The 24,488-nt window shown below is 35.2% G+C and overlaps 2 protein-coding genes and 1 pseudogene across 10 annotated transcripts in view; 1 reads left to right on the top strand and 2 right to left on the bottom strand.

Annotated features, from left to right (window-relative positions):
- Positions 1-24,488, top strand: part of WDR19 (WD repeat domain 19) — a 175,577-nt gene that overhangs the window by 109,677 nt on the left and 41,412 nt on the right. For 2 of the 8 annotated variants that reach the window (XR_013368954.1, XM_077879303.1), the window contains one exon: positions 557-4,070. The exons of the other annotated variants lie outside the window; for them this stretch is intronic. The gene's annotated coding sequence lies outside the window, so the exon portion shown is untranslated. Of the gene's footprint in view, positions 1-556; positions 4,071-24,488 lie in introns of those variants that run through there. 8 annotated transcript variants of the gene reach the window in all.
- RFC1 (replication factor C subunit 1) overlaps positions 1-24,488 on the bottom strand; it is an 81,314-nt gene that overhangs the window by 26,592 nt on the left and 30,234 nt on the right. For both annotated transcript variants that reach the window (XM_077879411.1, XM_077879421.1), the window contains exons 5-12: positions 14,479-14,711; positions 13,532-13,609; positions 9,941-10,018; positions 8,447-8,534; positions 6,416-6,693; positions 3,877-3,984; positions 1,467-1,646; positions 187-291 (exon numbers count right to left, since the gene is read on the bottom strand). In XM_077879411.1, the coding sequence (XP_077735537.1) occupies positions 187-291; positions 1,467-1,646; positions 3,877-3,984; positions 6,416-6,693; positions 8,447-8,534; positions 9,941-10,018; positions 13,532-13,609; positions 14,479-14,711 (1,148 nt within the window). The remainder of the gene's footprint in view (positions 1-186; positions 292-1,466; positions 1,647-3,876; positions 3,985-6,415; positions 6,694-8,446; positions 8,535-9,940; positions 10,019-13,531; positions 13,610-14,478; positions 14,712-24,488) is intronic.
- Positions 4,658-4,723, bottom strand: LOC144304169 (U4 spliceosomal RNA; annotated as a pseudogene).

Raw genomic sequence — 24,488 nt, 5'->3', positions numbered from 1 at the left:
CACCAAAGAAGACAGTCTAAATCAAAATCCACCCGCTCAGAAGGAAATAAGGTAGGTTCATCTGTGGTGGAAAGGGAAGTTAATCTTTTAGGTAACAGGCCTGTAGCCACTCACGAAACATCTCTATGAAATAAGAAAGTTGTTATATATACCAACTGAAATAAATCAAGTTCATTTTATACAAACCTCAGCTTCAACTGCTATTTCGTACTTAGACTTCTTGCCTGGCATGGTTCGAATCAGATTTAATAGGCCATCTTCATCAATAATATTTGTCCCCAAGGCTGCTGCCTATTGATTAAAAATACAAATCATTAAAACCATACCCTAACCATTACCTTTTGTCAAAAAAAAAAGAATGATAAGGGTCTGTTCATAGGTGAACACCACATCTGTAAATTAGAAAAACTGGAATATAAGTTTTAAAAACCATATTCATGAAAAAGTACCATTAAAAAGAGAAAATAAGAGATCTATCCCCTAAGAGTTATGAGCTGGCAATGGAGGCATCACATTACCACTTCTGTGGGTTGCTTTATCTTTTCTTCTACCCTAGGAGGCACAAAGCCACTCCAGGCCTTCCAGGATGGACTCATCTGGAAGATTTTGTCTTCCCCCACCATCTTCTCTGTTAAAATAACTCCAATGTGTCCACCTCCGAGTGAAGAATTACGATTGAAAATCAGAAAAGTCCTCATCCTCCCCAAACTCCCTTATAAGCTATGAATAGCAGCCATATGACAGCTCTGGCCAATGAGACTTAAGGGGAATTCTACAAGAGGTATTTCCAGGAAAACTCTTATAAAGCCAATCACAAGTGTGACATCATGCCATGCTTCCTTTTTCCTGCCTTAAATGGGGACCTGAATGCCTACAGCTATAGTTACCTTGTAACACAAACCAAGGTGCACAGAGACCAAAGCTAACACAATCAAGATGTCACAGATGGGGAATGGAAGTAGCCTAGCTACATCACAGAGCTGCTGGGCCATCCGCTGCAACTGCCTATCTCTGGGATTCTTGTCAGGTAAGAAAATAAGCAGCTATTTGCCAAACCACAGTTATCAGATACTCTGTTACTTGGCTAAACATAATTTTCCCCAACACAAAAAGAGCTTTCAATAAACAAAACTTAAGATGGAGTCTCACAGTAGCATATATAGAAGTATTTAGGCCTAGAAGAAAAAGAAAACTGCATTTGCTTCTATCTTTGAAAAATGATCTAAACTAGAATACTACACTGAGAAATTCAACTGAACAGGAACTATGCCTTCAACTGGAAAGCCAAAATCCTGAAGTTGAAGCCAGAGTACTTCTGCAGAAGAAATAATATAGGGATGAAATTACTTTTCTAATTTTTCTCTTCATTTAATTCTGTGTAGAGGGCATTACTACAAATAGTCCCAGTAAGAGCCTGCCAAGGTAAGCAGACTATCTCACTGTGTCAAAAAGATAGCAGGACCCACCTTATCACTCTTGGACTGTCCACTATCACGACCCATGACAAGGTAGTTTGTTTTCTTGCTGACATTTCCTGTTACTTTTCCCCCATAACGCTCAATTAGAGACTTGGCCTCATCTCGTTCGATGGACTCCAGCACTCCTGTGATTACAAATGTAAGGCCTTCCAAGCAATTTTCAGCTCCCTAAAAACCAAAATGTTCAAGCAGAGAGGAAATTACATGGTAACCTTCCAAAGAAATATTTCGCATCAATACTGCAGGAAGTTGATTTTTCTCATTTGACATCATAAATAATCTCAGCATGAAAAATTTGCAGGAAATTCACAGCAAGTAAGTAGAACCTGAAATTAAATCCTGAGAAATTCTCATGTAGGTTGCATTTAAAAAACTTAAAAAACCAGCAATGAAAAATATCTATCCACTACACTTCACTAAAGCTTATGAATCTATTCATACTACTCTCATGTCTTTTTAATATTTAAACCACTAGTTAATTTGCAAAACTTTAAATAAACTAGATAAAATCCACCTATAGAATTTCTTGTTGTTAAAAAAGAAAGATTTGATTCTAAAAAGGCTAAGCAAGTTTGAGCTCTTGCCCTTCTCTCTGTGTGATAGTAAATCGAACAAACTGTAAGTAACTTAAAGGCAAAATCATATTATCTCTTGATTAGAAAGATAACTTAATATACAAAAGATACTAGCCAAAGAGAACTGGATGAAGGAGACACTTAATCTTAATTGGAACTATGTATAGTTATAGATTTTTTCAAATTTTTGCAATGGTTCAATAAAATAACCAAGGAAAATGAAAATTATGTAAAAACCATTCCAAGTTACTTATTACCCTTTGAACAGAGAATTGGGATCAATATAGATTTAAAACAGGCCTGAAATGAAGAAGCTAAGCAAATATCAAAGACTACCCCAATACAAGTTCAATCTTTCACCATCCTGCTAAAGAATCTTTCTTAGTGGGGGGAAAAAAGCTATGAATCTGCTTGGAGAGAAAAAGTTTGATTAACGACTCAAGGTCCCTTCAAGCCCTATGATTCTAGGATTGAAATAATCTTGTGAACACTAAGGTATTTAAATTCTTCTCAACAAATTCAAAATGACCCTGGGAAAGTCCAAATGCAAGCCTCTATCCCACACCCTAATCACCTATCCTGAACTATCAACCATTGTGGCTCTGAATACCTATTTTACAACCAATCTCAGCATTATTAGCCTCTCGACCAAACTCTTCTACTCTAGAACATGTGGGACCAGCAACCTACCTAATATCCTCAACCTCTACTCAGTATTTCCTCCACCATCTTGCCTTCATTGAGTCCCCTAAGAACTTCACTTTGCCTAAAGTCCTCTCAAGCAGCAGCACTTGGGTGGCTCAGTCGGTTCAGCATCTGCCTTTTGGCTCAGGTAATGATCTCAGGGTCCTGGGATTGAGCCCCACATTGAGCTCCCTGCTCAGCAAGGAGTCTGCTTCTCCCTCTCCTTCACCTCCTCCCCCAGTTGTGCATGTTCTCTCTCTCAAATAAATAAAATCTTTAAAAAAAAAAAAAAAGTCCTCTCGGGAGCTTGCTGAGTCTTACAGTCTTTCTTATACCACATGCAAGAGGCAGGGCTGACATCCTCCTCTAGCCTCCTACACAACCCCGCAGCCCTATAAGGTTCATCCTCATCCCTTCTTTATTAGGGGAACTACTAATCTCCATTTGTAATCTGAATCCCCTCCTCTCTACCTTCTCAGAAATCTTCTATTACATTTGATTATCCTTCTCTTTCTGGTATACCTTCTATCTCCCTTTCTGGTGGATCCACACCTATCAGCAAAAAGCTCTGGTTTTATGACTACCATATTCCTCAAAACTGAGCCCCTCCAGGGTTATTGGTTACTTAAGGGAAATTTTTTCTAATAGTATCAAGCAGTAATTCATACTATAAATAAAAATCCCTAATCACAAAGATGGTGACTAAGGCTTTTCTGTTAATTTTTTTTTTTTTTAAGATTTTATTTTTTTAAGTAATCTCTACACTCAATGTGGGGGTTGACCTCACAACGCTGAGACCAAGAGTCACAGTCCACTGACTGAGCCAACCAGGGACCCCTCTCCATTTTTTTTTTTAAATTTTTATTTATTTATGATAGTCACACAGAGAGAGAGAGAGAGGCAGAGACATAGGCAGAGAGAGAAGCAGGCTCTATGCACCGGGAGCCTGACGTGGGATTCGATCTCGGGTCTCCAGGATCGCACCCTGGGCCAAAGGCAGGTGCTAAACCGCTGCGCCACCCAGGGATCCCCTCCATTTTTAATTATAAATTCTCTACTGCTATGAACATAGTGAATACATGCACGGACCCAGGGACCAGAGGCCCTAACAAAACAGCATGCCCTCTTAGCACTCATACCTTTGGTATTTCTTTGGAGCCCAGGGCTTTGGGGCCTTCTCGATTTAAGTAGCTTCGATACGCTTGATAATTTGTGCGTCTCTTCTCAGAATCTTCAGGACTTATAGACTTTGGGGAGAGGGGGGGAAATTGAATAAAGTCATGCAAATTCATGTAAAATTCAAAATACGTATCAATAAATACACATTAAGTCACTTCTGTGTTTGGTCCTGAAATTAACATTTTTAGCTAAGCTATACAGTACTCCCCAGTATAGATAAGCCTGGCTTATAAACATCCTTGTATCAGCTCTTCTCAAGCCTTTTGACTCTCTAAAGGCACATATGCAAGGGCAGATTAGGTACATAAACCAAGCTGCTAGCACCAAGAGAAGAAACAAAAAAAGTACATTTCAAAAATTCATGTGAATTTCAAGTTCTTTTCCATAATATAACCATGTGTATTTTAATGAAAAAAATTAATTTCCCCCCCAGGTATACTTGATCACACAAGAAGATATCTCATGTTATCCTATACCCTTGCACACCCCTAAAGCAACATAAATGGCCCTATACCTCTGAGTATAGGAGTACTACAGGCTGACGATTGAGGGCTTCCTATACACAGCAGGTTCAAACAACAGGCAAGCTTTACTCCAAAAAGTAGACACATTCTATATGCCACCACCTCCTTTCTAGGTTTAATGTCTCCTATTCTGTTTCTCTCATATAGACCTCTGGGTCTATCTCAGAAAACCGTGGGGAAACTTTTCAAACTATATATCCCTGGACTCACTCCAAGGTTCCGTTAGCAATAATCGCACCTCGGATAAACCTCATTGGCTACGATACTGCCACTGCGCAAAGCTACTCCAAGTATCTGATTCAGAAATATGGGATATGGCTGGGGCATGTGTATTTGGGGGAAAATGACCGTAATAATTCTGATTTCAGAACCAGTACAAGAAAGGTCTCTTGTTTTTTCTACTTCCCATTTCATATTCTTTCAACTTATAAGCCAGCTCAAATCCCTTTGAGAATAAAAATATTACTTTTATACAAATAAATTATTTTAATCAATAAAATAAGTAAGCTGCTTTGGTTATAAGCTAAGTAAGCCATTAGAAGCTGCTAGACTCTGTTTTAACAGTGGTTCTCAAATGCTGGTGGGCATTCATATCCATCTGAGCTTATTAAAATACACTTATTCAGACTACCAAGTCATATATTTAATAAGCTTCAAAGGAGAATCCAAAGCATACCAAAATGGGAAAATTATTCATTTATAGCATTGATTCTATAAAAAACATAATTATGATTTATAAACCACTTATAAAGTAACTTTGAAGCACATCCATTTATGAATTCAAAATTATTTAACCCGGGTAGACTGAATTTATTAAATGCTTTGATATTCCCAAATGCTAAAATAAAAGTTCTAAGTCATTTCTATTCTAACTTTGAAAAATAAGGTGAAGAATAAAGCAACATTTAAAGGTTTCTTCTCCTTTAATAAAAATAGACTAGCCTCTATAAAATGAACATGTTTAGTATGCCTGAAGAAAAACATTCATCTACCAGATAAGCATTTAGTGAAAAACAATCTGAAACCAAATGTTAATTGTTCCCTCAAGCATATTTATGAGCAATGGCCACAAATAAAAGCATCTAGAAATCACCATTTCACTATTCTGCACAAAAAAAAAAAAAAAAGTGATAAGCAGTTAAAATGGACAATATTCTACTTTTAACTCAAAGTGCATTAAGAGGCTTGAAGGAACAGTGGTTTCTCATTATGAATCTAACATGGGTCCAAATAGAGATCTTAAGAAATCATCCAATTCTCAAATATATATAAAAACAAAAATTTTGAAAACTATACTGCATTATTTCATTGTTTTTTGCCTTTCCAAATGATTTCATTATCTCAATGCTGTTATACAAGAGCAAAATGGGGTACATTCAGGACAAATTCAAATGATTTTAATAATAACAAAAACATAGCACTTATTATGTACCAGGCACTGTTCCAAAATTCCAATACTAACTCAGGTACTATTATTACCCCTATTTTACAAATGAGGAAACCAAAGCAGAGAGAAGTAATACATCTGCTCAATGGCAGGGCTATATGATCTGAAAATGGCTCCAGAGTCCATACTCAAAAGCCACCATGTTATTATATTGCTGTTTTGTTTTGTTTTTACCTCAGAGGAACTGAATTAAAAGTTGGCTCTGCTACTTACTAGCTGGATGATCTTGGAAAAGTTCCTTAACTCTTTCATCAGCCTGTTTCCTCATCATTAAAAACTATCACGTTACAGGGTTGTTGTTAAGATTAAATGAGATATCGTATGTGTTACTGCAATATCTAATACAGTTTAACACTCAATAAATATTGGCTAATTTAGCTACATTAATAAGCTATATTCTGCAAAAGCATCTAAGTCAGATAGCTTAAAAGTACTACCATGACTTATAAAGCTAAAAGTAAACTTGAAAACAGTCAAACCCAAGCCAACACATAGCCCCCAAATGATAAACTTCTAGAAAATTTCTACCTCTTTTTTAGCTGGAGAACTTTTGGGTTTCTTAGGAGTCTTTGTCTGTCCTTTTAATTCAACAGCATTTTTTCTTTTTGAAGTCATAGGCTCTGTTTCTTTATAAGAACTCTCTCCTTTTTTTTTCAAAAGGGCCAACTTGGAACTGGCTTTTGGAGAAGTTTCTATTTTGTGAGGTGATGACTTCAAATGTTGCTGAGATCCTATCAAACTTTCACATTTAGCTTGCTTCTTAGGACTACAGTTCTTCCTGCCATCTGAAAATTGTTCTGTTTTTACTAGAAAGAAAGAAAAGAATATGACTGTTGTTTTGGAAAAAAATGATACTCCAAATCAAGACCTTTTTTTCAATAGTAGCACACAATATGGTGATCTCTTAATATTCATATTAAGATTTTAGTTCTTGAGTCTGGCCAAGGAGGTGATTAAACAGCTCAGCTTCTCTTAAAAAAAAAAAAAAAAAAAAAAAAAAGATTTTAGTTCTTGGGCAGCCCGGGTGGCTCAGCGGTTTAGCGCCGCCTTCGGCCCAGGGCGTGATACTGGAGACCCGGGATCAAGTCCCGCGTTGGGCTCCCTGCACGGAGCCTGCTTCTCCCTCTGCCTGTGTCTCTGCCTTTCTCTCTCTTTCTCTTTATCTCTCATGAATAAATAAATAAAATATTTTTTAAAAAGAAAATCTTAAAGATTTTAGTTCTTTATACAGAACATTTATTTTTAAAACTTAAACATTTGTACATTTTTGTATAACCAGTTCAAATTAAAGGATCTGTCTTTTTAAATATAAAGGACTCATGGGGCACCTGGGTGGCTCAGTCAGTTAAGCACTGGACTCTTGGTTTCTGCTCAGGTCAGGATCTCAGGGTTGTAAGATCCAGCCCTGTGTTGGGCTCTACACTGGATGTGGAGTCTGCTTAAGATTCTATCCCTCCCTCTGCCCCTCCCTCCTCAAAATAAAATAAATGAATGAATGACTCATTACTTCAAATGATATCATAAACATCTAAGGCCATGGCCTTTATTCCACAGATAAACTTCAATGACCTGAAACTTACACAGAGAAAACTTACTGAGTAGAATGTCACATAAAAATTCTGTGTTTGTAGGGGCACCTGTGTGGCTCAGTAGTTAAGCATCCAGCTCTCGGTTTTAGTTCAGGTCATGATCTCAGGGCCATGAAATTAAGCCTTGTGTCAGACTCTCTGCTCAGCACAGAGTCAGCCTGAGACTTTCTCCCTCACCCCTCCACCCCCCTTCCCTTCCCCTGCTCACCACCTACAAACACACACACACACACACACACACACACACACACTCTCTCTCTCTCTCAAATAAGTTTTTGAAGATTTTATTTATTTATTCATGAGACACACACAGAGAGAGAGAGAGCAGAGACATAGCAGAGAGAGAAGCAGGCTCCATGCAGGGAGGCCAATGTGGGACTTGATCCCAGGACTCCAGGATCACACCCTGAGCCAAAGACAAATGCTTCATCACTGAGCCACCCAGGCGTCCCAATAAATAAATATTTCTTTAAAATGTCTGTGTTTGTAATATAATCTGAAAGCCCAAAATTCTGTAATTTCAAGGCTATATAAATGAATTTACTTATAGGAGTAAGACCATCTATACTAGCAGATGCTTAGATTATCAGGACCAGTAAAAAATAAAACCTACAATCAGCAGGAAAGATTCTGATGACATGGACAACTACAAGTCAACTCTATGAGCTTGAAACATCTTTGCCATCTATACTGAAGCCCACATGTTGCAATGCACTTGGAAATTAACATTAACATGAAACCAAGAAATGAAACACATTTTTTACAACAATTATAGACCGGCATTCAACAACAGCTAATATCCAAATATAGCTTTCAAAGTATCTAAGAACATGTTTCAATATTCCTATGAAATAATGTCTACCTAACAATACAAGGCAATTACTGAATAGAATGTTTAAACGGGTCATCATGAATTTTCTTCTGTAAAGGTAAATAAATGTTCTAGCTTACTTTTCTCTGTTAGTATTACCTTTATGAGGAGATTTATGTTTTCCTGCTTTACTTAAATTGGCTTGGACAGATGAAAACGTTTCTCGCTCCTCTGGGTCCTTCCAAGCCTAAGAAAATTTAAAGTGTCAAATGTGACAAATAATGGGAAAACTACTATCACAAAGTATGTTGTTAAGATTGACCAAAGTTTTAATTTAATTAAGTTTTAATTCTAAGGGCCACATTCCAAAGCAGGAAGACAATATAATAAATTCTCATTCATTCATCCATAAAGTTTCTGGGAAAAATGAAGCATTTTTTTCTTACTTTTAACTTTATAGATAAGGAAACTGATGAAAGGTATAAAAAATACATCTATAAAAATTATCACAGTTGTTCCCAACTTGTGAGAATGGAAGACTTGCTTCTGTTTCTTTCATCTCAATTCTTAAATTGTTAGTATTATGCAGTTAAAAACTAAAATCCAAACCCAAAAGACTAAATTTAAAAAACAATCTAAAGCTCAAAAGACGACAGACACTTTCTCAAGAGAGGGAAAAAAAAAATTTCTCCAGTGCTCCCTCAAAACTCCATTTTACAAAGAGGTTACAAACTGGGATGCATAACACAGTATTTTTTTTAATAATTATAATTTTAAGAAAATAAAAATAAAAAAATAATTATAACTTGAATGCATTTAGGGGGAGTAAGGGTTTTCAAACGACAAAGTCCCTCCATTCCTTATTGTCTTATATCCACCTACTATAAATCTTTTAAAATAGGTATTAATATTCACAATATTAACAGAATGCGGTTCCATGGAAACAAGACTAATTTTTTGGAGATCAGGTGCTTTAAAAAAACAGATTCTTTTAAAGACTCCCAAAAATAAACTCATTATTATTGGAGGCTGTCCTAACACAGATATTAAAATTGCTAATTAGAATTAGCAAAAATGTGTTCCAAAAAGAAGAAACCAGTAATTAGCATTAAAGTTATTAAACTTTGGGCAGCCTGGGTGACTCAGCGGTTGAGCGCCACCTTCAGCCCAGGGCGTGATCCTGGAGACCCGGGATCGAGTCCCATGTCAGGCTCCCTGTGTGGAGCCTGCTTCTCCCTCTGCCTGAGTCTCTGCCTCTCTCTCTCTCTCTGTGACTCATGAATAAATAAATAAAATCTTTAAAAAATAATAAATAAAGTTATTAAACTTTAAATTTCCTTAAGAACTTTTGTGTTATTCTTTAAACAAGTACATAAGAGCTCATTTGTGACAGAGAGTAAGTACAAGCTAAAATTCATTGTACTGTTAAGAAAGATTCTGGTTGGCTTTGGATCAATCAATCTTCCTTTTAGAGCAAGAATAAGTTTCTCAATGAGCTTCCCCAAAAACATCGTTAAAAATTACAATAATTTAGCTTCTTTCTAGAAGAGTTATTCATGGTTGTTATCTCCAGAGCCTAGAATACACAGGTTTGAAAGGGAACACTGATCTGCAATATATATTCAGAGTACAAACAATTTGGTGATACGCCACCTTTTTGGTCTTGGGCTCTTCATCCAACATAGCTAATGTTCTGGCAAACTCTTCATCTTCATGCAGTTGTCTCTCCAACTGTAAAAGGTATCAAGAGAGTAAGCTTTTTTCTTTTTATAAATAAAAGTTTTTAAATGTTTGAGTCATGATACTTAGAAGAAACTGGAAAAAACATTTTCCACAAAGTATGACATTCTTCCACTTAATAGTTCAGTATCACAGATTGCTTCATTAAGTCAAATTAGATTTCAGAACACTTATTTTTAGTTTTACAGGTGAAACAAATTGTGCATATTTTTAAATCACATTTCTCACTTATAATGTTCAAAGTCTATAGTTTTTAAGAGTCCCAATACAACACTTATAGTTCTCTTATTTCTATTTATTTTGAACTCTACAAAGAACTCTGAAAAGAATCTCATCCTAATAGAAAAACAATAGTCTGAAGGGCACAAAAAAAAGTAAATCTAAGAAATAAAGAAAATTATGTAATTTCCTTGCACACAATATAATCATCAAATTTCCATTTTCAGTCACTAATTCAAATATATCTGTTCTGACTTGAGAATTTAAGCCACCATATCACAGTTTTCCTAACATGCTAATATAACACACAGATATTCTAATTACTTTGTTATTATTTCTAGTATTTTCATTTGCAGCAAAATGGAGGTTTTCCAGAAAAGAAGGTATAGCAGAATATACTTCTCATTACAAACTCACTGGTATTATGCCCCCTGATAAAACAGCTTAATGTAACATCAAATAAAAGCCTACTTATATTATTCAAACAAAGGAAAGAATGTTCAAATCACCCAATCGAAAAGAAAAGGTTTGGAAATTGGCATATACCTGATGAGAACACAGTAACCAAGCCTCTTCTTGTTTTTTAATAAAATAATCTTGAGCTACACAGAACCATAAGCAAGCCAGACAGATGCACATCAATACATTCTCTGTTGCCTAATATTTACTTACCATATCTGAACTACACATCTAAGTACTAAAAAAAATATATATGAAAAATCTTCATCATTGAAAGGTCCTTCAAACTCTAAACCTCCAAGTGCCCTGCAAGGATTTCTGGTTGAAACTCGTATCATTTTCCCAAAATTTCACACTATGTAGTATACGTTAGTAAAGAGAATTTGAGAAGCCAGAACAGAAGAAATGTAAATACTCCCACTAGAAATTCATTATTGGTAATTATGGCATCCTTTGATCAAAAGTCCTGATTTTAAATACAATGTTTAGCACAGGTAGTATTTAACATATTAACTTGTTAGATATTAGACACACAATTTATTAAATGTATAAACAAAGAGGTAAAAGTGAGAGAAAAAAAGTCTTGGAAAGGTAATTAGAAAAGACATCACTGGTTTTTTTTTTTTTTTTAAAAAGACATCACAGTTATTAAAGACCCTCAAAGTCCATCATCAGAGTAATAAATTACTCAAACAAGATTCTAAAAGAATGTGACAGAAATGGGAAAATATGGTTTTATGATACGAAGTACCACAGCAAGTTAGGAAAGGGTGGGACAGACTTCCAGTATACGGGACAGATAAGAAGTCATATCCTTAAAATCACAGTTTTACCTAAACCATTTGTGCTACCTTCAGTCATATGGATACCTGTTTATGGTTTATGTAACTCAGTGTAATCAAATAAGATGGAAAAGATTTTGAAAACACAAACTCCAAACTGCCAAAGTATTTCATAAAACTGGAATACTGTTCTCTCACAGTATTTAATAAGAGCCTTTTCTACACCAAGCACTAAAATAAGCACTGATGTCACAAAAGTTAAGCAAAACATAAACAGCCCTGGTGGGTGGAGCTTAGAACCTACATATAGGAAGACACATAAATACTAATTATAAGAAGTGTTTAAAAGTAGCTACAATGGGGTACAACACAGTATATAAGAGGGGTTTCTGATATAGTTTAGGAAGTATGAGAAAGTGACACTTAAGCTAATAGCAAGGGGGTTCAAGCATTAGGTATCAAGGTCTGGAGCCTCTGACGGAGACAAACACTGCTCTTAGAAATCCTTTCTTCTTTTGGCTTCCAGAAAATACCAAGCTTTCCTCAAACTCCTACTTCACTAGCCATTTTCTTAAATCTCCGTCGTTGGATCATCTTCCTCTTCCTGACCTCTACATATTAATAGTACCCTAGAGTTCAATCCTGAGATTTCTTTTCTGTTTATATACTCTCATCCAGTTACACAGGTTTCAAATACCATTCAAATGCTAATGATCCCCAAACATACATCTTTGGTTTAGATCTCCCCGCTCCCCAGCTCCAGATTCCTCTATAGAAACACCTACTCCACATCTCCCCTGGAAATCTATTAGACATCTCAAACTTAACATGTCCAAAACAGAATTCTCTTCTTTGTACCAGTGTTCCTCTTAATAAATGGTATCATCATTGATCCAGTTGCTCAAGCCAAAAAACACGGAGTCCTCTTTTCATCTTCTCTTTCCCTTATACCTCACACCCAATCTGTCAACAACTGGAAGGTTGCACCTTCAAAGCACATACAGATTATGACCACTCCTCATTACCCCTTCCATTATCACCCAGGTACAAGGCAACATCTTCTCTCACTTATCCAACCATAGTAGTCTCCAAACTAATCTGCTTTTGATCTTGCCAGACCATGGTTTATTAGCCTCCCAGTAGCCAGAATAATTTTAAGATCCATCAAATTGTGTCCACTTCTGTGTTCAACCATTCCAATGGCTTCTCATCTCACAAAAACTAGAATCCAAAACCCTTACCATTCCAAGTCCTTTTGGTAGGTTACAGAGACTTGTCATGACTTACAAGATTTCCAAATTCATCAAATCAAATGTTTCTACCTTAAGAAAAGCACTTGCAGTTCTGTTTAGAGGAAATCTTCCTCCAGGCAGTCAGACTGTCATTTCATTTTGTTCCCCAATGTCACTTCCTCAGAGGGGCCTTTCCAACCCCTCTATTTAAAATGGAACACTCATAACCCCACTAATCATCCCTAAAACTATCTATACCTTCACTTTTCTTCACAGTAGTTATAATGACCTGACTTTTTTTTCTTTTTTTTCTTTTTTTTCTTTTTCTTTTTGTTTTTACTGTAGTATCCTTAACACCTAAGCTAGAACTGTGCCATATACTCAGTAAGGGCTCATAAATATTTGTTGAATGAATGTAACAGGTGTACTGCCCAAGAGAGCACTCTGAACTAGAACAGATTTAGGGATCATCAGCATATATATAGTATTTAGAGCCACAGGAGTGGATGAAATTACCCATAGTGAAAAGAAAAAGGATATGACCAAATTAAATTATTTTAACTATACTAAATACAGCTTCTATTCAAAGAAATCTAATAATAAATCTTTAAATAAACATCCCTTGCTCTTATTTATCTTTTACATAAAATTAAATTTTTATAAATTATATTTTAACTCATTTTACACATAATTCTTACAATGAGAGTCAATCCAAAATTAAACTAGGACAGTCCCAAACTGTTTGCCTAAGTAGACTAAATAGCAAGATACAACATCAAGTTGTTAATGATACGTAAATGAAATGCCAATACCTCTGCATCCTCATCAAGTTGCAATTGCTTGGCAATGGCTTCATCATTTAATCTGGAATCATCTGCATTTTGTGAAGGCTATTTCAAAGAAAATCAAGCAAGATCAGCATAAACCTTAAGTAAAAATAAGGTGGGTTTTTTTTGTTTTTTTTTTTTTACTGTAGCTAATTAAATACACCAGTGAGAGATAAGTTTATGTTATAAAATAGTTTCACTGCACACCAGCCAGAAGATTATGTTCACAGCTACTCCCTAACCATATCCAATTTCCTAATGAGCAAATATCCTATAAACAGATGGTTTTCAGTTAATTCTATTGAAGTGTTCAAAAGAAGTACCCTGCAAAAAACCTATAAACATATAGTCTTCAGAATAATCCAGAGCATTGGGAAACCAATGTGTGTGTGTAAATGGTTACATTTGTCCGATAGAGGCACTAATGAAATCAATATACACACACCATTTGGCAGGGCTGAATTCAGAAGATTACTTTCACTTTTATTTATCCGTATTTGTTTCTTAAATGTCCAGAAAAAAATAAATCCAACAGCAGCCAAAGTAGAAAGGTCAAAAATATAACAGGTGAGTCCTATTTATAAGTTATATATTTATGACCTCATTTGGGAATAAGCTTACTGTCCAATTCTGTCTGGCTGAGGTCAATGATACCATGAATTTGCATTCTGAGTATTTAAATTGTAAGAGTTACAATTTATTCTTATGATTTAAATTATCTTTTCCCAATTTCAAATATAAAAAAATTAAATGTGCAATATTTTAATTTCCTCACCCTCTAAAATGATGGCAATATGGTTTATCCATTATCACAGAAAAACAATTATCATTAATAAAAACACAGACCTATTTATAACATCCAAATTTCTCTTATTAAAAACAGTGAATGGGTACAAACCCTGAATATTCTTGCTTGCATGTAGAACACTCACCTCTTTTCTTTTGCTTGCTACCATCTTCTTATCTGATCTTTGGACACTCCCAGTTCCAAAATAATCAAGCACTGACGTGGGGGTAAGTTTTATTGGTGATAAAGGTTTATTCTTGGTCTTAGTGTTTTCTTCATTCTTTTTCATGTTTGATGTCCCAAGATAACTATGTGTAGATCCTCCATTCTCTTTTGATTTAGAAGCTGCCTTCTTACACATAAAGTCATCTTCTTCATCTTAAATGGAATATAACCAAATATTATAAAATATCGATTCTAATTTTATAAAGCAACCACTTCCATCAGCTTTATAGAAAGCATACCAGAGCTAAAGAATGCTGATTTCTTTTCTTCCTATCTCTTGAATTCAATACTTATCCTCACCTTTACCAATGCCACACATGTAATAAACAATTCCCGTCAATTACCACCCAGAGCACACAAATATAATTATTTACTCATGTATTCAACAAATATTTACAGAGCACCCATTATGCACCAACACTAAGGATTTAACAATGAATAAAAAAGACAAAATCCCTGACCTCATGAAGCTTGGGGTCTAGAAAAGGAAAAGATATAGAAGTAAACAAATAGGGCAGCCCCGGTGGCGCAGCGGTTTAGCGCCACCTGCAGCCCGGGGTGTGATCCTGGAGACCCAGGATCGAGTCCCACATCGGGCTTCCTGCACGGAGCCTGCTTCTCCCTCTGCCTGTGTCTCTGCCTCTCTCTCGTCCTCTCTGAATGAATAAATAAATAAATCTTTAAAAAAATAAAATAAAAATTTTAAAAAAAAGTAGTAAACAAATATATGCTGTCAAGTTATAACCGCTATAAAGAAAAAGTAAAACAGGATGAAAGAATTAAAGAGCAATGGGGGATGCTCTTTCAGTTATGGTTGTCAGGGAAAGCCTCTCTGATAAGCAATGAAGTAACCTCAGGCAATGAAAAGGGCAAATGCAGAAAACTTCAAGTGAATGTGCTTGGAGTTTACTGTGACTGCAGCGCAAAGGGGCTATAGCACAGGAGTTAAGGTGAGAGAGGCAGGAGTCAAATCACGTGGGATTTTCCAGGTCATGCAAAGAATGTTAGGTTCTATTTTAGAATAAGAATCCACTGAAACATTTTCAGCAGTCAGTGATCAAACTTAAGTCCTGTCCTTTGGAGAACACACCGTCAAGGGGCAAAAGCGAATGCAGGAAGACCATGTTGAAAGCTACTGCTGTTACAGAAGAAATGCTGACGCCTTGGACTAGGTGGTATTTGCAGAGGTGGCAAGAAGCTGTCAGAGTCTAGCTATATATGAAGTGGGCTGTCTAGCAATATCTAAGCCTTCACTTAAGACTTTAAGCACATTGTTACATTTTATCTTTCTAAAAAGTTTCCATTAAATATCTGGTTTTAAAAGTCTTTCTAAGCTTTCTAGTCTTTCTAGTCTAACTTGGATACAACAGTGTACCTCAAAAGGGCCTCAAAAAATTTTGTTTGGCTCTGTGATTCACAAGATAAAAAGCTCTTTGTGTTGGCCTAATGACAAAAGACATCCAATAAAAAGAAAAATCTAAAAGGCACTTGTGAAGACTGGGTCACTAGGGGTGGTAGGGACCGCTTCATAAATTTGGTATGCAAGGCCACATATGAGTGAGTCACTTCCTCTCAAATAGTCCTCCGTTCAGCCAAGAGCATTTGCCAGGTACTGTGCTATTCCTATGTGGTTGCCATCTCAAAGAGGAAAATACCTAAGATATGTAAAAATCAAAAAGGACTTCGTCTTACTTTCCAATTACTAAGTTAAAATGAAACTATGAACTCTACAAACTAGAAACCCTTGCAGGTTTCTGATTACTAAATATAAAAAGTAATCCACCACTTGAAGCAAATTCATCACAAATGAATTGTTCGCTACAAATTCCCAGAAATTTACACCTTAGGCCACCCTCCAAGGGCCTGCAATAATCATGGGTAAATTTGTAAGATGACTCCATACTCCTTGCCACCAACAACTGGACCAGGAGTGGGCACTTGGATCACAATGGGGGCCAATCTTACCCTTGATCAGTTTGCTGAACATGTTTAAACTAAGGTACTAAAGATTCATTCTTGCATTCAGTGAGATGTGACAATGGCCTAACAAATGCCATTTTGCTTAAAGTAGGCTTTTTACAATAAGCAGGTTTTAACCTGCAACCAAAAGATTTTAATTAAAGCATACTTGTTTTATCTTCAACTACAGTCAATCTACCTTCAAGCTTAAAATAAAAATTCATTCGTAAATTTTTCTAAGCACATCCACGGCTTGATATACTTATCAGATTTCAGTATAACTATTGTTAACAAGAGTCAGCCAGCAGATTAGGTTCAGTAACTGATGTATCTGTTCTCCCTGCCTGATAATCGATCCTTCTTTGCCCCTGCCAGATGTGGGAAAAGCTGTCTGATTCTGATGGTTTTGCAAAGGAGAGGTGACATTATCACCATTCCACTTAAGTACACCAACCATAAAAATCACCTATAATGTATTATTAGTTCTAATATAAACACTGATTATGAAAACATGTAAACCAGAAAGAATTTCCAGAAAGCAATTTGGCAAAATATATGCAGAGCCTTAAAGATGTTCATAACCTTTAGCCCAGTAATTCCTGGAGATAATCAGAGGTACTGACAAATATTTGTATACACGAACATTTAGCACACTATTAGGAACATGAAAAATGTAAGCAACAGAAATAATCAAAACTGGGAAAGAGCTATATAAATTGTGGTCTAGCCATACAATGGATCCATGTAGTCATTAAAAGTTAATCTCGAATTTCAAAGCTCAAAAATATTATGGGAACAGTAAAATTAAGCTGGCAAAAAAACAAAAATGCATCACTCTTTTCCTTTAGGTTAGCCTTACCATTATAGGTATAAATGTCACCCCTAAAAGTGGGGTCTTTTTTCACGAGCCATCTCTACTAGAGATCTCTTTGTAACAGTGGAGGGTAATAGAGCCTTTCTCTGAATTTTTGGTTTAGAATACACAAATTCAAACTTAACAATGTCTTCAAGCTATAGATCCAAAAGATGTACTATACCCCAAACACAGACATAATTTTATAAGCATTTTCATAATTTAAGTAAAAATGGAATTACACATGAATTTTCAAAAAAATATGGAAGTGTTCTGCATAAAATTTCAACTGTGTTTATATTGTACTAAGCTAAAACTACATACAAGGCGCCTTTTACTCTGCTAACCACAAAATAAATAGCTCTCCAGGCCCCTTGGAAAGTAGAAGCAATTTGAGTGAAATACAGCTATGAAAAGAGAAAAGACTGGCTTCCTTGATTTGACACTTACATAGTATTCCATGATTTATGCACTTCCCCATACTCCTTACAGTGACTGGGAAAACTAACAACAAAAAAGTAAACTCATGATCCTAAGCATTAAGGTATTTCTTATAAATACAGAGGGTTTCATTAAGGATAATATAGAAAAATATGGTGTTCTATAAAGTCGCAGATATATCTGAAAGAATTTGGTCATCTTGCCTTGACAAAACCAGAAAACCTGAAGAAATCAAGAGTCCTACTGTCTGTACTATGACTTCTAAACTGGCTGTCTTAAAAATCCTTTAGTCCTTAATATTTCAAAGGCTATATACCAATACGTTATGGAAAAAGAAGGCAAAAGAGGCCAAAGGTGAGAACAATGCTTGCCGAAGACAGTCATTTAACAGAAGCTGCTGTCACCATCCTCACATAAAATAAATATTTTACGATCCTAAAGTGTAGAAATGAAACATTCCAAATAAAGTTATGATTATTTCTCTTTTTTAAACATTTGTTCTTATTTTTTAATAAGCCTAAATTTGTTCTTGCACCTTCAGAAGCCAAAGGCAACTTGTGTTCCCTTCTCCGCAGAAACTTATAATACAATAATGATAAATAGATCTAAGTCCAATTTCTCAGACCTAGTTGAAAATCATGGGCAATTGAACACTTAGAATCTCCCTCCAGGATATCTGTCTCCTTATAAAAACACCATTTATTTTTATTTATACACAACATAACCTCAAATGTGGTAACAATCACCAAATAAACGAGCATTATCCAACATACAGCAGAGGAATTGCCTGGGAAAGAAGATTGCTTTGCCACTCTGAGTTAGAGACATTCATTTATTTAGAAAAGATAACAAATGAAAGAGAAAGAAAATAATGTGCAGGTCCATATAAAAATCTATTTACAAGCAAAAAAGGAAAAAAATCTAATTATGGAGTTCATCCTACTTAGAGTTTGGGATTCTGACGTTCATTCCTTTCGTCTGGAACACAAAAGAAACAAATTAATGGAGATCGTGCTAGAGAGATCTGGCTACAGAGATTAAAAATAATTTATTTTGCAACAACTAGTCAAAAACTAAAAAGGGAATCTGAGTTCCCTTTTCCTACAAAATTTCCAAAAGGAATCTGAGAGCCTTTTCCTACAAAATTCCTTTTCAATACTTCTTTGAGTCAAAAACCTAAACTGTCATTTTGGTTTTGGAAGTAGAGAAAGGTTCAAACATATGCCAAGTCTTTAATAAGTATTTGCTAATTAGGTGGATGGAAGAGAAACTAAACATCCATCTTCACACCATTTATGTGGTGAATCAAATATTCTGTACTTTAGTATAATTAAATAAAACCTCTGAGATTGACCATTTTTACTCAAGAAAGAGAGCTCATGATTCAGTACCACTAAATCCTCTTAGAATCGAACAGAGTTCATTATATTTTTTTTAAAATAAACCCGTAATTTGTGAGGCCTAGTGAGGTGAGTAATGATATATAAGAGGAAAAAAAGTACCGGCTTGCGTTGTGATGTTATCCACCACATAGGTCCCAACTCCCCACCAGAGTAGGAATAACAGTCCATGGAAAGTCACTGCCAGTTTCAATTACTAAGAAAATGTAACACAGAAGGAGAAAGTGGAACAATTTACTACTTACTTTCCCTCCCTCTCTCTCCACTGGATCTCACAGAAAAAGGAAAGTAGCGGAGGAAGTCAAGGGGAGGCTTGGACAATGGGACACAGGTACATCACACAGAGCTTCTTACAATTCTTAGGTATGAAACAGGCAGCATGGAGGAAACCTGATTGGCCATCAAGAGTAAAGAGAGTGGTTCAACAATGCCATTCCCCACTTTCATTCACATTCCACTTTCCCACATATGAGAGGAGGTAACAAAATTGTCTCAGCATCAGAGCCAAGTATAAATCACTTGTATATTATTTTATTACTATTTAATTATACTTTCCTAATATAATCCTACTTCCTCGGCATTCTAGAATACAATCCTGTGTCTCTCAAAGTTTCACAAGTGCCTGACAGTAAAACATGTGTCTCAAGAACAAACAGCAGTATGCTCATTTTCAAAGATGCTTCAGAACCTCAAAAATCATTAGATACTCTAGTGCTCCCCTATGCCACTTAATTTTTTTTCAGGTCTCATAATATGCACTTTTAAAAGAGGCCTAAAGAACAAACTATTAGGCAAAAAAGACTGTAAGAAAGCATCATGCTCCTATAAAGACGTTTCAGTTAATGTCAATCTGTGAATAAAATTGCTAAAGCAGTAACCGTGACTTTTGACTCATCTATAAAATGGAAGAAGTGTCTAAAGGTTAAAAACAAGAAATGGAATCCCAATTGCCAGAAAGTGAATGGCAGGTCCCCAAACACAGAACTACAGAAGAGGAAAGGTTTAGTGACAATTCTGTGCAATAATATCAAGAGCAGATTAAATGGAATATTCAACAAGACAAGGATCACAGGAATAAACCATGCTAACCTAAGTGCTTCTTTTTGTAAGTTAAAGGACTAGCAAACGAAATGAATCTAGAAATAAGGGTTATCTGGAGTTCAACAAAACATTCACCAAATTCTCTTCTGATAGGGTAAGGCAAGGTTTCCAACCTCTACATTAACATTTTGAGCCAAATATTCCTTCTGTACGGAGCTCTCCTGCACACTGTACAATGTTTAGTAGCATCTCTAGCCTCTATCAACCAGACGCCATAACACCTGCCAGCTAATGATGACCAAAAATGTCTCTGGATCTTGCCAAAGGTTCCCTGAGAGACAAGTCACCCTTTACTGAGAAGCACTGATTCATGGCAAGATGAAATACGAGATAAGTAACAGAGGCTATTAGATCCATAAGTAACTGAACAACTATTCATGAGAAATAGAAAAGCTATATCCAAGGCGCTGATTAATAGATTGTGTCAATTTTGGAAAAGGTACCTTTACCTGTCTCTTAACACTAAATAATTTTACCAATGACTTGGAAAGAAATACAAAGATATATTTAACAAATTTGTAGAAGCTATAAAATCTGATATGGAAAAACAAGTAGATGAAAGACATCCAAAGAATTACTACATTCTTCCACAGTAAAACTCTGCAATTTTAGATTGAAAATTGCTTCCTTTCCAAAAAGAAGTTTCTAAAGGAAGCTTTCTAAATGTAAGTCATCCCTAATATTAGGAAGATCTGAAGTTCAAATGAGATGGATATGAAATATAAGCCTTATAATAAATAATGCGATTCCATTCATGAAGTCAGTAGAAGTGTTTTTGAAAAAAAATTACAGTATATAAGATGAAATTTATTTCATCATTGTGGTAGACTTCTTTCACTCTGGACACAGGTGTTTCAAATAAAGTAAAAGACTCCTATGTAGAAGATACCATAATTAAGAAAATATAAGCCATGGGGTGCTGGGTGGCTCAGTCGGTTATGCATCCGACTCTTGGGTTTCAGCTCAGGTCATGATTTCAGGGTTGTGAAATCAAGCCCCACAGCAGACTCCATGCTCAGCACGTGGTCTGTTTGAGATTCTCTCTCTCTCTCGCTCTCTCCTCCCCAACCCCATTCATTCAAGCATGTGCTCTCTCTAAAATAAATAAATCTTTAAAAAATGTTTCCCCATCAAAAAAATATATATGAGCTACAATACTAGGTAGTATTAATCATGTAAATCTGTAAAAATTTACACACTGAATTTTTAAAATAGATTTTCTTTCTATAATAGGTTAGAAAGTAATGAATAATGCATATGAAATAGCAGATGCTTCCACATTATTCTCTTTCTAGCACACAGTACCTAAGTTTCCATGATAAATTCTTCCAAAACTTTTCACATTTATCTCAAATTTCTGTCTCTTCCAGGAAATGTTTCCTGAACCTCCAAAACAAAAGTTACCACTCCCATGCCTCAATATCCTTGGAAGATATTTTTATCACTGCTAATTTTTTCCTTAAATAATTTTTATATAAGACTTATCTTCCCAATGAACTCTAAGCCCTGAAGACAAGACTATGCTTTTATTCTGGTATCTATTTCATAGAATATTCAGTACACTATTACATACATACAGTGAACACATGACATTTGTTGAATAAATAAATTAGTGAGGATTTAATATTGTTAAATATTGTTAAATAAATGAATGGATCAGGATACAAAAGCCTGGAATCTAATAAAAATACAAGAGCTTCAGGGCACCTGGATGGCTAAGTTGGTTAAACGTCTGACTCTTGCTTTTGGCTCAGGTCATGATCTCAGGGCCGTGAGATTAAGCCTGCATCAGTTGGGCTCTGCACTGGACACCGAGCCTGCTTGGGGTTCTCTTCCTCCTTCTCCCTCTGCTCCTCCCCCAGCCCCACAGCATGTGTGCATGGGTACGCATGCGCTCACTCTCTAATAAATTTTAAATGTCTTTAAAAATAAAAAAGATGTAAGAATTTCTTTCAGAAAGAAATTTAATAAAGGTAACTGTAAAGTCTCCCTTTTCTGGACCTGAAAACTGGAAAAGACTTGGCTTAATAGTAGCATATGTTCAAAAAAATTTATTATTAGTGGTGCTTTGATCCATAAGATTAATAAAGTCAAAAGGAAAAACAAAATGCTGCTGGTAGGGAATGGGGAGAACCCTCAAAGGAGCACTATGCCTAGAAGCAGAAAGTGGAAGCCCTATCTATTCTTCATAATATAAGTAGGTAAACTACATTCTTAAAATGAACCTCAAGAAATACTATTCTCTTTTAGGTAATCATAATCTTCACTGTGAATCACTCATTTATTGTAAAATATATTGTAATGAAGCATAAACAGGTATGTTCACAAATCAGTAATCCAATATCCAAAATAAGAACATGAATAAAATTAAGTGCATACTATTAAATTCCACACAGAAATTTAAAAGAATGAGATAAAAGTCTTTCTGAGGAAGAGGCAAGGAGGGAGACAAGGAGAGGAAAAGAGGGAGAGAGGGAAAGAGCAAGTCAAAGACATTAAGTTATGAAAAAGGAAGCTACAGAAATGTCAAAATAAAATGCCACTCTAATAAATACAAAGCTGTATATACAGATATATATGTACATTTGGGTGCGTGTATATATTATTTATATAGCTATGTAAGGCAAAGGAATGGATGACAGAATGAAACATTTTCATCTGAATTGTCTCTTTTTTCAATGAGAATGTGTTACTTAGATAATTTAAAATAATATTAATCTAAATACTCATCCCCCAAAATGATAAATTTAGTTTCTTTTATAGTCTTAGTGCATAAATCAATATTAATTTATAAACAAGTATAATCAAAGAAATGTAATACACAGTTCTTAGTTTCCTCTCACTTCAGAGAAATTTTTTGTCTCAATCACTCTGGTTTCCCTGAAAACATCTAAGAAATGTTCTCAATCTTATACATAATCTATTCCTATTTGACTGGTAAGCAAAACTGTATGTCTCTAAAGATCAGCAAAAGAGAATGTGACACACACACATCCTCAGCAGTATTTTCTGCTACTGTTTTCCAAAGCCACAGATTGCTAATATTACATGGTGAAATAGAGACCACCACATTCTCAATTTTTTTCCCATTTAACATCCCCAAAATAATTATAACTTCAAGAGCACTGTCTCTGGAATTATAAAATTCCAGATTAAAATTAAAATTAAAATTAAATTAAAAATAACCGTTATAAACAAATTTCAAGACAGGGAAAACCCCCATCATTTTCAACCAAACACCAGCCCCTGATGAAACTGCCTAATAAAAGGTCATCTTGGCCAAACAAAACTCAAGGTCTCTCACTTCATTAAACAGCTAAAAGTAAATATATTTACCCAGTAAAACAAGTATTTGGGATTTTACCAACTTACAAGAACATTTTACTAGAGTCCGTGGTTAGCTAGGAAGATGTTTATATGCTATTTTTTCCTTTCCCTGTATTTTGGAAGATTAATGTAATCAACGTACTTTAAAAATCAACAGAAAACAGATTTAATAAAAGTGATGATGAAAAATACATCATGAAGCTAAACAAGCTAACAAGCCTAAAGAGCTGAATGAAGTACCTGAATGTACAAAAGTACTTGAATGAAGTACATTATTTTCTCAATTAAGGTTATTTCCTATTTTTCTCATTGTTTATAAAGCCCTGTACAACAGGAATGTGAGCTACATATGTAGTTTTAAATTTTCTCATAACCGTATTTAAAAGAAGTAAAAAGAAACAAGTAAAATTAACTTAAATGTTTGGTTTAATCCAAATAACCAAATTTTAAAAAGTAAAGAAACAAGTGAAATTAATTTTAATAATATATTTTATTCAACCCAACATACCCAAATTATTATCATTTCAACATGTAATCAATACTAAAAAATATTAATAAGATAATTTACTTCATTTTGGTACTAATTCACTTACAAGAGTTTCAGTTTGGGCTAGTCACATTTCAAGTGTTCAAAAGCTGTAACTAGTAGTTCCCATACTGGACAGCACATATCCACAACAAGTGGGTCAAATACAATTTCTAAATTTCTGAAGTAGTTACAAAATCAACAGAAAGTCCTAAGTACTTAAGCCAAAACAAAATGTCTTTAGCATAGTCTTTAAAGGCAGATGTAGAGATACAACAAAATTAAAATGTAAGACTAACAGTTAATAATTGAGCATTTACCAT

The sequence above is a fragment of the Canis aureus genome, chromosome 2 (assembly GCF_053574225.1).
Source record: "Canis aureus isolate CA01 chromosome 2, VMU_Caureus_v.1.0, whole genome shotgun sequence".
Lineage (NCBI taxonomy): Eukaryota > Metazoa > Chordata > Mammalia > Carnivora > Canidae > Canis > Canis aureus.
This window is presented reverse-complemented; position numbering and strand designations above follow the sequence as displayed.